Source organism: Glandiceps talaboti, chromosome 2 (assembly GCF_964340395.1).
Source record: "Glandiceps talaboti chromosome 2, keGlaTala1.1, whole genome shotgun sequence".
Lineage (NCBI taxonomy): Eukaryota > Metazoa > Hemichordata > Enteropneusta > Spengelidae > Glandiceps > Glandiceps talaboti.
The window spans coordinates 18,186,710-18,201,376 of NC_135550.1; the positions used below are offsets into that span (position 1 = coordinate 18,186,710).

General features: G+C 35.7%; 2 protein-coding genes across 4 annotated transcripts in view; one reads left to right on the plus strand and one right to left on the minus strand.

Moving 5' to 3' along the window:
* The first annotated feature begins 176 nt into the window (after positions 1-176).
* On the plus strand, positions 177-7,746 carry LOC144451280 (L-2-hydroxyglutarate dehydrogenase, mitochondrial-like). Its single transcript, XM_078142086.1, has 10 exons — positions 177-468; positions 690-814; positions 1,174-1,325; positions 1,699-1,830; positions 2,177-2,339; positions 3,029-3,063; positions 3,525-3,689; positions 4,370-4,527; positions 4,863-4,994; positions 6,004-7,746. The coding sequence occupies exons 1-10, from the start codon at positions 332-334 to the stop codon at positions 6,197-6,199; spliced, it is 1,395 nt and encodes a 464-aa protein (XP_077998212.1). The 5' UTR covers positions 177-331; the 3' UTR covers positions 6,200-7,746.
* Positions 7,747-8,858: 1,112 nt separating this feature from the next.
* LOC144453857 (uncharacterized) overlaps positions 8,859-14,667 on the minus strand; it is a 47,297-nt gene continuing 41,488 nt past the window's right edge. For 2 of the 3 annotated variants that reach the window (XM_078145230.1, XM_078145229.1), the window contains exons 12-13: positions 13,110-13,439; positions 8,859-10,925 (exon numbers count right to left, since the gene is read on the minus strand). In XM_078145230.1, coding sequence (XP_078001356.1) covers positions 13,364-13,439 — 76 coding nt within the window. In that variant the 3' untranslated portion in view covers positions 8,859-10,925; positions 13,110-13,363. Of the gene's footprint in view, positions 10,926-13,109; positions 13,440-13,957; positions 14,000-14,667 lie in introns of those variants that run through there. The other variant, XM_078145231.1, reaches the window with a different exon arrangement.

Here is a 14,667-nt window from a genome sequence, read left to right on the forward strand (position 1 = left end):
GAACCAAACTTACAACATCCACCAACTAGAGAGTATACATATAACAATATAGAGTATCGATATTTGTGGGTAGTAGCGTGCGTTTCTTTAACATTTATCGAAGTAAATTGTAACAACGTGCGAATGTAAAAACATGAACCGAGCTAGGAGGTCCATCAGCTGGGTCTGTGAACACTTCGGTGCGTGTTCAGGGTGCATGATGTTTGTTTCTCTGATCAACATCCGATCCACTTGAAAATGAATGCATAGCACAATTGCGGTTTAGATCTGTCGCACCAGCATATATTAGTGCCTTTAATTTGCATGCATTCCAGTCAGTAAGGTACCAATCATGATGAGTTCGGTGGGTGTGTTCCATTGTGTTCGTCGGTCACTCAGGGTCAAGCAGTCCTTCAGATGTCTTCCTCTTCTTCACTCAAAACTTACGAGTAGTACTCAAAAATATGGAGAGCGCCCCCTCTCGACAAGGTAAGAAAGTTAATAGCTTTCAAGAAAGTACCGTTTTCCACACAACTTGTTTATTTGAATTCGGATGAAAAATTGATATTGGTAATTTTACACATGCATGGAAATGTTTCTGTCAATAAAATATGGATAAACAGAAATAGACAAACTTATAAAGAAAACTTTTTTTTTTAAAAAAAGGTGATTTTATCTGTAATATCCATGTTTTAATATTCTATTTTCAGTTCAACATCTGGTTATGATATTTGTATTGTTGGAGGAGGAATAATCGGCATGGCAACAGCAAGAGAACTAATACTTCGACATCCAACACTAAAATTTATTGTTGTTGAGAAAGAAAATGTCCTTGGTAAGTTTTGACTACAAATCATACTGTCCAACTTTCTGTAAGAAGGTATCAACAAAAACATACATTTATATCTGTTTTGATTACCTGATTGATTTACAAAATACAACATTCAACTTTTGGGTCAAACATCTGTTGTTTTGTCCCAATCTTGACCCCAGACATATTTGTCTGTCTGCCTGCCTGGCTGCCTGGCTGGCTCTATGTTTGTTTGTCTGCTTGTCCATCTGTCTGTCTGTCTGCCTGTCCATCTTTGGTCTCTCAGTATCATCAATAAGACAAAGACAAAGAGTACACCATTCCAAAACTGTTCCCACGTTCAGTGTTCATCTGGTTTATTTTCATTTTGTTGTGGACTGCAGCTGCCCATCAGAGTGGCCATAACAGTGGCGTCATTCATGCCGGTATCTACTACCAACCAGGGTCACTAAAAGCTAAGCTATGTGTGGAAGGATTGCAACTTGCTTACAAGTATTGTGATGAAAATAACGTACCTTACAAGAAATGTGGCAAGGTGAGAATCAAAAAGATATCTCAAGTCTATGCACTGGCAAAGGTTAAGATACACTGGAGTTAATATTTATAGTACAAACAAACAAACATAAACAAATAAATAAATGAATGAATAAATAAATAACTAAACACAAACACGCACCCACACACTTACATACTCACAAACACACACACACACACACACACACACACACACACACACACATTCACACACACAAGCACATACATTTGATTATCAAGTACCTCGTTTCCTATAGTTTCCAAATTATAACAAGCTCCTATACAGTGTCACCATTCATGGCTTGACTTTCATGAAAGCCAATGTTGTGTCAGAACTGATTCTAATCTGTAATCACTACTCATTCTGTTGACAGCTTATTGTTGCTTTAAATCCTGAACAAGCCGCAAGACTTGATGGTTTGTATAAAAGAGGACTAGAGAACGAGGTGCCAGGCTTGAAGTTGATTGGTCCAAAAGAAATCAAAGAAAGGGAACCATATTGTAGGGTATGTGTGTTTTGTCACTCTTTTCTCATCAGTATACTCAATATGGACAAGAAGTCTATACACCACACAGAAGTCTTCAAACGTCATTGTTTGTGTAGGTTTGATGTAATGAAACAAGGCCTTTGAAAATATTGGTATGATTTTTGGTTCATAACTGAAGTGCATGCTCCCCCCACACCCCCCCCCCCCCCCACACACACCAAATTATTGAGTTCTGACATTCATAATATGAAGGGTCTACATGCATAATAAGAAAATGCTCTGTCTTACATCCATGGGGGGGGGGGGGCATGATATCTTAAAAAGCTTTTCCTCTGTGTAACATATACACTGTGTCTATTGATAGGGTTTAAAGGCAATAGATTCACCAAATACTGGTATTGTAGACTGGGGTGAAGTCACCAGGTCGTATGGTAAAAATTTCAAAGATATGGGAGGCAGTATAACTCTTGGAGCTGAAGTAAAAGGATTTAGTATGACAAGAGAAAGTCCAACTGATTCTAAAGAAGGTAATAGAATCAAAGTATTGCAATGAAGTGATGTCAAATGAAGGCTGTAATGACTATGATGACAGTTTTTCATCAAAGTTAGAGTTTAGTTGTATAACTATCCAATGTTATGATGTCAGTCATAGTTTTTTCTATTGGAGAACATTATATTGAGAAACATAGAGTGGTGGAGAAAGTAGTTGTATCACAGAAAAGTAGAATAAGATAAATATATGCAACCAGAAGACAACATTATACATGTAACAGATATTTTGTATTATTCATTTCTGCAAGATATGCCCAAAGCTGTCTTTTCTCTTTGCATTGTAAAATGCTGTTTGTTTGGCACAGTCGAGATCATTTTTTACTGTGTGTGTGCTCAATGTATATTTGAATAATCACTCAGTTACACTATATGAAAGTCTGACTTCACAATAAAATCAAATAAAAGTTTCAAGTACTTTTAGATGATATAGTGTGATGTACTGTAAGTTATCTGGAACATATAAACCAGTTCATGAAGTATTATACAAGGATAAGGTAGAGTGAGGGATTCATCTTTGGTGGCACTCTTACTAACCATAAGATAAACACCTTTGTAATGAGAGACAGGAGTGTACATAAAAAGGAATCTGTCAGTCTAGCAGAAAGTATGAAATCAAGATTTCAAGAAAATAATTTGAAGGTTTTTTTTTACTGTTGATTAATAGGTATGAAATATCCTGTCACAGTCACTACAAACAAGGTGAGTCAAGAAATATTTTAATAGTTAGTAAGATATGCCGTGACGGAGCACCCTCACACATTCAACCACTTTCAGGCTGATGACAGCACAATGTAAGACAGATTGAATTCAGCTAATATGGAGTAAAGTTAACATTAAAGTAGGAATACTAGTTTTAGTGCCTGGTGGATAGCATTGGTTATGTACAATCTACTCTCAGCACAATTTTTCCTTCCTGAATTTACCTCACTATTGTTTCTGTATGTATGTATATTTACTGACAAATGTACAAATTTATGTGTTTGAATCAGAAAATTTTCTCACATAAATATAAAGAAAAGTCTTGGAGTGTGTTTCTTTTACTTATTTCATATTTCAAACCCAATTCAACACAATGTTGACATGTTTTTCTCCAATGTCCAATAAAAAAAATACAACTAAAAAGACACAAATCCAACTAATGTTTTGTCTCTTGTTTATAGGGTAATATCCAGTGTAAATATGCTGTCGCTTGTGGTGGCTTACATTCAGATCGTCTGGCTGAAATGTCTGGTCGTAGTTCAGTACCTAGAATTGTTCCCTTCAGAGGAGAATATTTACTCTTGAAACCAGAGAAAAATTATCTTGTTAATGGTAACATATATCCTGTAAGTTCAGCTTTCAAATATTGTACACTTGAATCTTGAATCAAATTTATAAACTGGAATGACAGTGTAGTAGGCACTGTGGACTCGGTTTGGATTAGGACTAAAAATTTAGATGTGAAAAAACAGTTGTCTGGTAGAGCTGTAGAAAAAGTTGGCCTTGTACAAAAGAGTATATCCTATATAATTTTTATGGCTCTACTGATATGACAGCCTAGGATTTAACCAAAATCCTTTAAGGATGTCTTCAAACCTAGGAAAAATGTTTTGTTTTGAATTTTTGTGATGCAAGATTTTCATTAAAAAGAGAATGAATACAGCTTTATTGGCCGACAACATTCAGTGCAAGGAGATACTCACTCAGTTTGGACTCTGTCACTCCCTTTGCATGACTGGTATGATACCAGTGGTATCATTTATTTTGTTCCGTATTATGTGTTGTGGAGTTTCATTAGCAATGTGGAATTTTTTGTTGTGGGCCAAAATGATAAAAACTGGGTTTTCTTGTGAGTCACCACATAGTTATTGGGATATGCAAACTGCCAAATTTTGGTGCATCACAATAAAGTAATGTGTCAGTGGCACATCAGATCAACAGGTGAGTGTTGAGTTTAGATTTTTGCTATCTAGTTTGTAGACACCTATGATCTTTATACAATATCTTGTTTATTTTCCCAATTCAGGTACCTGACCCAAGATTTCCATTCCTGGGAGTTCATTTTACACCTCGTATTGATGGATCTATATGGCTTGGTCCTAATGCAGTGTTAGCTTTCAAACGTGAAGGCTATACATACACAGATTTCAGTCCATCTGATTTAGCTGATGCTCTCACTTTTAGGTGAGGTCACTTTTTTCAGTGTTTGTTTGTTTGTAAGACCTTGTTTCCAGAATAGCATTACGCAAAAACATTGGATAGCCACTTGTGATAGTTTGATGTGGATAGTCACTATACATCATCCTCTGTTCATACTGTGCATACTGGACTTTGAATAATAACCATCAATTGTAAATTTGTCATAATTTGAGAGTATTCGAAATTTAAATCTCTACTTTTGTGATACTCAATCACCTAGCTGTTGATATGGTTGATAGAAAACATACATGAAACGTTGACTCTAGTGTTTTACAAGTCTTAGCTTGTCTGACCTTCAATATTTTGGTTTTTTTGTTCAGTGGTCTACGGAAACTGGTCTTTAAACATTTTTCCTATGGCCTTGGAGAGATGTACAGAGGACTAAATATTAATGCCCAAGTCAAGATTTTACAGAAATTTGTTCCTGAGCTGAAACTGAGTGATGTCACAAGGTAAAGTAATAGAATTAGTTAGAACATATGACCAGGGTTGTGTAAAACTACAAAATATAAAAGAGCTGTTTGTTCCAAAATTAAATAAAGGATTTGGCATCAGTCTCAGACTGTAATTTTTGCCTCTCTACTAGCAAACATGGGTGTCAATAAATGTGTCACATTCCTGTTTAGTTACCTTCAGTCATTTTTGTATGAATTGTCTCAAAAGGACACTCTACATAGAAAAATGAGGGTTTAAATCACACACTGGTAGAACATGAAGCAGACAACAAAATGTGGTTAAACTTGAAAACTCAGAGTTCCTAAAAAAATATTTCATCTGAAATGAAGTTAGCAGAACCTTTTACCAAATTTTAACATGCAACATTGGGAAATGATGAAAGTTTTCATAGGAGGCAATAGTAACACTCAATACAACTTTAAATGGCCCTCACTTCTGGTTCAAAGCTGCCTTTGAACAGCACCCCTAGTGGCCAAACTATATAATCTTTTGTCTTTCTCATAACCATACTTACAAGAAATCTTAGCATTGAGTCTGACTCCTTTGATAGAAAAGTAAAGCCATTCTCATATTGTATCTTACACAAGATTACAATCAAGCTATTGTTTCAGAAGTTCTATGTCAAATAGGTAATTAGTATTCACGTCTTGTTGACAGCCTATAATACGCTGGAATGAACGTTCTTAGAAAGTTTGCACTCTCTAAATGAGATCCTCAGTGGTAATACAGTATAACCAACAGTAATGGCATATTCTGCAAATATCTATACATTAATTCTTTTTTAAAAAATGGTAGTCACATGAGAGTCTTAACGCAACACAACAAACAAAATTCTGTCCTGCCCATTCAACATTTTGGCGTTGTCATCGCATAATAAATTATTTATCATACAACTTACAAGATAATTATGTTCAATATTCTGTTATGTAATCCTTAGATATGGTTTTAAATTATTGTGGTTTCATTATTTTACTACAACACTCTTTGTCTTCGATACTTCATTAGGGGACCAGCTGGTGTTAGGGCACAAGCGTTGGACACAGATGGCAGCCTGGTTGATGATTTCATATTTGACATAGGCAAGAAAGGAATTGGTAGTAGAGTACTGCATGTCAGGAATGCCCCTTCACCTGCAGCGACATCGTCATTAGCAATCGCCAAAATGGTTGCTGATAATATCGAAAACACATTTGATCTGTAAGCTGATATAAATCTAGAAATGGCCGACACTTCTATGGTTGTCTAGGTAATTATATGACACGAAGCCTCTGTAGCAGGAATGATGTTCAGTTTGCAGCCCGTGTGGAAAGAATGGTTGTCAGGACAACCATCCTGTCGACTATGGAGGCTCTGTGAAAAAGAAAGATGGATGTTTATCTTCTGCTTCATATAGTACTACTGCAGCCAGTGTATGACCAATTATTGTATGCAATTAGTAAAAAAATGTTTTGTCTACATACTGAAAATATACTCGGATGATAGTCTGTGTATCCAAACAATAGTAGTTTTTGCATAATAAAAAGCCTTCTAGCAGTACTATAGCTTGAAATAAATGTAAATTAGACAATGAAATGAGAAGAGTAGATAAATTATTAAATCTGAACTAGTTGTATAGAAATCCAATCCAAACTTGAAAACCAGCTGATATTTTGGGATTAAACCTTGATTTATAGCCCATATTATGAACTAGAATGGGCTGTTGAAGAAAAAAACATGACACTGTGTTAGTGGTGCCATACCATGTTAATTATGAAAAGCGCCCTCATAGTCCATTTGTGACACTGCAACTGTGCAATCTATGTAATGTATGACAATGCTAGACTCTGACAGCCTCACCACTTTTGCTACTTTCGCCATTTGTAGATAGTCTTATGTAACCGTTGAGGGCTAGATTGGACTTGTAGTTTATAGTTCATACTGATAAAGTTTATAAAATAATAATGGAAAAATGTGGACCACAGATGGTCATATTAAATAAATTTATAGAGATAATGAAGTGTCTCTTTTTCTATACCTTCAATTAAGACTATCACAGCTGCACTAACCCCTCTACCTCATTCAGCTGAACATGTTAATATTTTGGTACTCCAGTTACAAAGTTGTTTGTTTCTGTTAAGTAATAACATCTCAGCTACCATGACAACACACCAAGAGACATGCATGTTCAGAGTGCAGCCATTTTTACAGTCTAAGTATAGCGCCCTCATTTGGGATTGTGAGAAATTTTTATCAAGGGTGTACTTTAAAGATGAAGTTGTATGTATATGGACTGTTGCTGTAATAGTATCAAATTTCCTATTTGTTTGGGAAAGTGGAAAATTTAGGACAACTTGGCAGCTCATGTGATAGTAGGTTACATTTCAAATGGTAGTTTCACAATTATGGTAAATACTGGGTTTAAAGTAAGAGCAGAGCTAAGCAACACTCGATAGTTATAGATGTATACTTACAGAGTGGACAATTAAAATTTGCTATGCACTTTACAAATATAGTAAGTAAATAATATATTCAAATTTTCTACTTCATGAATACTATGCATGAAAGCTTGGAGAGATTAGACAGGGTAAAATGGAATGGTTAATCATTTCCGAGTTTAGTCTACATACTTGGATTATGTCATCCCTATGTAGATCATTGTTTTACACTTGATAAAGTGACCAATAAAATTTCTGATTGAATAATATAAATAACGTAGTTGTTTGAGCATTAACTGGCCAGACTTGACAAAACATTTACATATTCAGAAAGGATGGAAACACAGTTCTTGAATTGAAGGTGATGCTGATTGCATCTTTACTGCATTTCTTATGCTAAGGAAATCAAGAGAAGTCATTTCTATTAACCGTAAAACAGAGCAATGAATATTGGCAAGTTTGGCTCAGAAGTAGCGTGAAAGTTATTTTTTACGTATATGATGACATGTGGGGTTGCGAGTGGTTACATATGCGGAACCAATGACAAGATCTTTCAGACTAGCTCAGAAGATACCTGCTATATGCCGAGTGAGGCATTATGGGAAGTCAACAAATTTAGGAGTTTCGCAATTGTTTCAAGAGTGGTTTAGTTCCCAACTTTCTTTGTTTCCCAGAATGCCTCATTCTAGTGTACAACATACCTCTTCTAAGCAATATTTGATCACTCTTTTCAGTCCGTAGTGCAGGATTTGGTGACAATGACTATTGTGTGTTCCCCCAAGCACAAAGAAGTGCAGCAGCAAAGATAAAATCAGCCTTGCCTTGTTTACATCATACATATTTCAACAACCAACAAAAAATACACCAGAGTTACCACTACTTCAATACATACATTTACATAATATATACTGCAAAAATTGTATACATTTGCAAATTTATTTCATGTGCAGATAATAATTTGAAGAGCTCAGTAACCCAGGTAACGTCAGAACTAAACAGGAATATACAGAATAAACTGGTAATAGGTGTCATTTTTTTGCCAGCGTTTTCTACCCCATCAAAGGGTTCTGGAGATTCATTTCATGATTTCACATCATATAAATTTCATATGATTGCCAAAACCACCAAATTGAAAGAAGTTGCTTCACATTCATTGTCAAAGCAGAGGTCCAGCGTTGCCTCAAGGGCGTTAGCAAATATGCATATGTATTAGATGAACAATTAACATGACTTTATCTTAAGGTATGAATATTTATTTGAAGGTAATAAGTACTAAGGAGTCATGAATATTTATGTGATGTACATTCATGAAATGATTCTCCAGAACTCTTAAGTTTATGAAATGCCTTTACTTCGTGGAATGGCATTCCTATACCCACAGAACAAACACCATAGCACACGAGACAGTTCAACTTTTTAAAACAATTTTATTTGTTAAATTGGCTGGAGTATGAAACAGCAGTAAAAGCCCTTTACAAGGCACAGATTGGCATAGCAGTTGAAGATTACAACAGGATATTTACACTGTAAAAAAAATACAGCTCTGTCTTAAACCATACTGATACTTTGCTGATTGCCTTTCTGACAGCTTTCACTACTGTAGGTTTTATCAAATCATCGTTATTATTATCAACCTAAAAACTGGGACTATTCACGAGGTGGAATTTGGTCACTGAACTAAAAAAAAAAAAAATAAGAGCCACAGAAACTCAACTGAAGAAAAAGTAATGCTGAGAAAGGTTGAATGGAAAATAACCAACAAAATCAAGTACAAATGTAATGTTGAGAATCTAAAAGAAAATGAAAACTACATGAAATGTTTTTGGTGGGGTAAAATAATGGAGCATTATATTCCAAATAAAACTTACAAAATGTAAAAGATATGAGGCAGTTGTTGATATCTTGATACACTATACAAGTCAACAACGTCATATCAAAAATCATCTAGATCATTTATTCTCTCTAATCTGTAGATATCTTCATCCTTGTTTTCATTCCCATAGTGATTGATGCATTTACACCTCCTATGATCTGACATGCATATGCACGTCTACTCAGTATCAATGCAGCCAGCTGATTACACATCAACATATTGACATGCCAGGGGAACTAAAAACTGCAGTAAATATAATATGTCTTGGTGGATATGTTCAGAATGACAGACTGCCCTAAAAAATATATACGTCGGCAATATGTAAATTTCATTTCACCCTTGTCACTTGCAGACTTTTAAGCGAAATCTACAAAACAATGAGGTGGATTATATGAATGATACACAAAAGTGCAATGGTGGGTGCAATTTGTACAGATGGCCGTATGACTAGACGGATGGATGAATGGTTTGATATTGTCTGGAGATTCAAAAAAAAAATAAATAACAGTTGAACATGACAACTGCTAACTTGTCAGTCAATAAAATCTTAATTATAACACCTGCTATAGACACTTGTTTACAAATAAATAAACCATGCATTTTTTATAAGTTATTAAAATATTAATGACTTTACCATTTGTAAAAATTACTAAAACTACAAATGTCTGATGTGTTGAATCTTTTTTGTCCAACGACCAGCACCTGAATTAGCATAAATAGCTTAAGATTCCACTTAAAATGAAAAAAAAAAAAGTATCCAGAGTTGGAAATCCACAAAATCCAACTAACTAACTGTACTTCATTAGTCATCTTGACCAATCATTTTCATTCTTACATTTGCTTCTCAGTTGCCAAACAGTTCAATGGCCAATCATCTTCAATCTTAAATTTCCTTCTGTTGCCATAACTGTTCAATGGCCAATCATCTTCTACCATTACGAAGTTCTTAAATACTTAGTATTCAAATTATATAATTACAGAAATTAACAGTTTTTCTGTCTATCTGTTTATTTGGACACATCAGTGTCTATTTCATGAGTTCCGAGAGTGTTGGCCACAGTGAGTTTATAAAAAAACAAATACATTCTTGTAGCAGATAGCTGTCTCTCACTCTCTGAGGCTTTGAACCCAGAGACTATAAATACCAGCCACTTAAACTACTGAATCAATGAGATCACTTAATTGGTGAAGGGTTGTTCCAGTCCTGATCTGATGGGTGAGAGGAGTGTCCTTCCAGCCTAAATCTAATGGATGGGTCCTTCCTGTCCTGAGCTGAAGGAAGGGAAGAGAGCTGTTCCAATCCTGATCTGATGGGTGAGAGGAGTGTCCTTCAAGTCCTTATCTAATGGATGTGTCCTTCCAGCCGTGATCTGATGGAAGTGAGGAGGGTTGTTCCTGTCATGATCCGATGGGTGAGGGACCTTCCAGTTCTGATTTTATGGGTGGGAGGAGCATGCTTCCAGTCAAGATCTGTTGGCAGGGAGGAGGGTCCTTCCAGTTGTGTGTGGCAGTATGTAGTCATCTTGTAAATAATCAATGGATGATACGATTTCAACACCAATTATGGTGGCACGGACACAAGTCTCGTTGGTTTCTTGTCACATTTGTTCAGATTATAAAAGACATTCAGTATGGATGTCCTGATGGAAGGAAATACATAGACAGATATTAAATTACATTTGAAAGTAGAAGAACATGCCTTATACAAACATATTGACGAGATAACAACTATAAATTACTTGGACAAAGTAGTAAATATAATTTATGAAGTGCTAAAAATAATTAGTATTATCGAAACAGGCACATTTATCATTTAACTAGCTCTCCAGGGGGCTTACTGGAAATGAATGAACAAATAATGAAACTAATGTACATTATAAATATTTTTTTTCTGTAGGGATGCTCATTCAAACCATATTTGTTTCAACAATCACGGGCTGGCTGCAATTCAACATGGTAATCTCCATTACCCACCTCTAAATCATCATGATTTAATCATCTCCATCACACCCCATCCCACATTCACCTCCAAATCATCTCCATCACACCCCATCCCACATTCACCTACAAATCATCTCCATCCCACATTCACCTCCAAATCATCTCCATTCCCACACCCATTTCCAAATCACCTCCATCCCAATCCCATCCCAATAACCACCACAGCCTAACAACCCCATTTCCCCAAATCCACCCTGCAACAACCCAATCTCCAAATCTGCAAATCACTCCCATCCCATCTCCCAATCTACACCTTCCACATCCTCATCCCAATCCCACCTTCAAATCTATTCCCACCACATAACATACATTTTTGTATTACTATGATACATGTAAAAGTAAATGACAGTTCATAGTTGACCTTGAAGCGAGACAGCAGAGCAATGTCAAGGTTACATATATGTCATTCAGTAGACAAACATAAACCATCAACACCTAAACTAGAGAATAAGGTTTCATACCAAGGTTTACAGTTATTTTACAGGTTCATACTAACATACTGCTGGCTGTTAATATCATGGGACATTTGAGGTCACCACCCTCACAATCAGGCATGTCTCCTGATAGAAATATTGTATGTATGTGATAGCACTGAAATGTCACTATCGTGTGACAGTTACAATCACTGCACAGATCATTTGTAGATCACAAGGATCAAGGGGGGGGGGGATACACTCTATTTTGTGACAATACCATTATTCAAATGATCAAATGGAAAAAAAACATGATACTTTATTTGATTGTTTTAATATCCAGTGTATAAAAGAGACAAGATGTCACTATTAACAGATAAAATGACACTGATTGTCATGGACAAAAACTGGAATCTTTGTTGACTGCTATTAAATTTTTAGTTACAAGTACTTATAATTGTCTGAGGTTCATTATTTCATCGTTGATAGAGGTTTCCAACTCTATTTACAAGCTGTTCTTTTTTCATTGTAGATATTTCTATTATTAATCTTCCTGGTAATGTTAAGTGCCACTGGGCTTTTTAAAGATGTGTATAAATGCCTAAATTACATTACAACCGACCATAGTCATGTTATGATCAATTCCATTATGTTATATTACAAATTTCATCACATTACACATTACTTTATTATCTTATGTCACATTACATTTCCTTGTAAGTTATCACATCACATCATATCTGATCACATCACATCAGCCATGCTACACTAGCCATACCATGGCACGACACATCACACCACACCACACGACACCACACCATGCCGCACCAGCCATGCCATGCCAGGCCATGCCAGGCCACATTACACCACACCACACCACACCAGCCACATTACATCATGTATCACATCACCAGTGTTTAAATACAGTAATAACACAAAAATAAGAAACGTTAGCAGGAAATGTGGGATGATGAAAGACTAGAATCCTTCTGCCGTCCTTGAGAGGTTATCATGCTGTATTTGATGATAAATTAGGACATTTGATGACAGATCTAGTCTATGATCATGATGACAAAGTAGGTAGGATCATTAAACAGCTGATCCATCTCATATTTTTTGTCAATTTTTCTTTGATAGTTGCGGTACATGCAGTTTCCAAGCTATGTTGTATAGCTTCAGTCTTGCAATGATACATCTCATGGATTCATCAAAATGAAATAGGAGCAATTATTTCATGATTTATTCTGTGATATTTGTTGACTCCAGATCAAGCAATATATTACCAGGTCAGTGACGAAGTGTTTGGCTGTCAGTTGATTAATAGGTAACAAGTGTTCCATAGTGGGTTAATGGTTAAACTAAGGGGTGAACGTCCAAGGCGATCTTTGTGCTAGAAATGAACATCCTTACCTTTAATCTAGGTCTCTATCACTCCACTATGATTGGTTAAAGTTGTCTCAATTTGTCCATTATCAAAATATACAAATAATCAGCATCCTAAATGACAGCAGTTATTGATGTGGGTTTTATTTCTTGATTATTGAATACAGATTTGTATAAGGTCGTCTGTGGATATCAGCTGAGCACTGTCTACAGCTTGGGGCTTTAACAGCTACGTACATAACATCTTTGTTATGCTTTCATCTAGTGGCTCTGATTTGCGGTTAACTTGTCGTCGTCTGTGTTAATTGTTCATGTTCTCGTGGCGATGCTATGTGAGCTGGCCGAAACCGCCGCCGTCTGCAACAAAAAAATTGAATGCAGTTTGTAAACCAACCTTTGCTATAGTATTCAACATATTGTCATGAGAGTCAATAATTCACTAATTAGTTGTTGAGAATACCACAATAGACAGGATGTGAAAGGGTAGTTGCAAGGGAGTGTATTATTTTAGGAAAGATGATGCCAAACTATAGAACAAGCATGCCTATAAATGTTTCTTCCAGAATTTGTCTTTCATCTTCCCCTTGATGATGATTAAATCACCATCTCATTAATAACCAAATATTTTAGATCATGCACAAAAAAACAACACAGCAGAATGTTATATACAAATCACCATAGAAAAATACAACCTGATGAAAGCTACAAGACAAGTGCAGGTGTGGTTCTACCATCTTATAGTACATGCTACAAAATGTGCATATTGTTTGCTGGCATATCCTGTGACAAACCCAAAATACCCACTATGTTCACCTCTGTATGTTAACATAAGTCATAGTTTACCTAAGACGTGACATCAGCAGCGCTAAAACAGCCTCAATTTATGATACTAGTTACTAGTTGGATCACTGCCAGCCCTACGGCATTGAAAGGTTACAGGAGGGTCAAATATTGGGATATCAGACAAGAATTCCTGTGGTCATTTTAAGTTATTACCCTTCCTAACATCCTTGTACCATAAAAGTTGGGTATTTTTCAAAATGTAATACTCAACAAGTTGTACTGAATGTGGTAGGGTACATGACACAGATTGCAATGGTAAATCCAAGAAAACTGTACAATGTTTTTATATGGTAATGAATACTCCACTATCAGATCTTCCATGTATTGGTGGCTATAGCCTTGCCAGCTTTCAACATTTCCTGAACATTGCATATCGAATATTCAAACAAAACTTGATAGTTGTTCATGGAAAATATCATTATCATTGTTATTATACTCAACATGTTATTATTCTTATTACTACTTTATTAAATATTGTTCAGGAGAACATGCACACAAGACATTCACAGATTGTTCCAATGAAAAGTTTTGAATACTCTACATGTACTTCATGAATGAAATTCATGGCAGATGTTAAGATCATCATGTAAAGTGTAATTTGCCTGCAGAAACCTATTAATTTGTGTCTCTTTCTGCATACAGAAGTATAATTTGATACTACTTTTCTTGACATTTCAACATGATAAATTGCTTTAGGGAAAAAAATAGGCCCTTGTGTTTTTTTTTGTTATCCGCTGGTCTG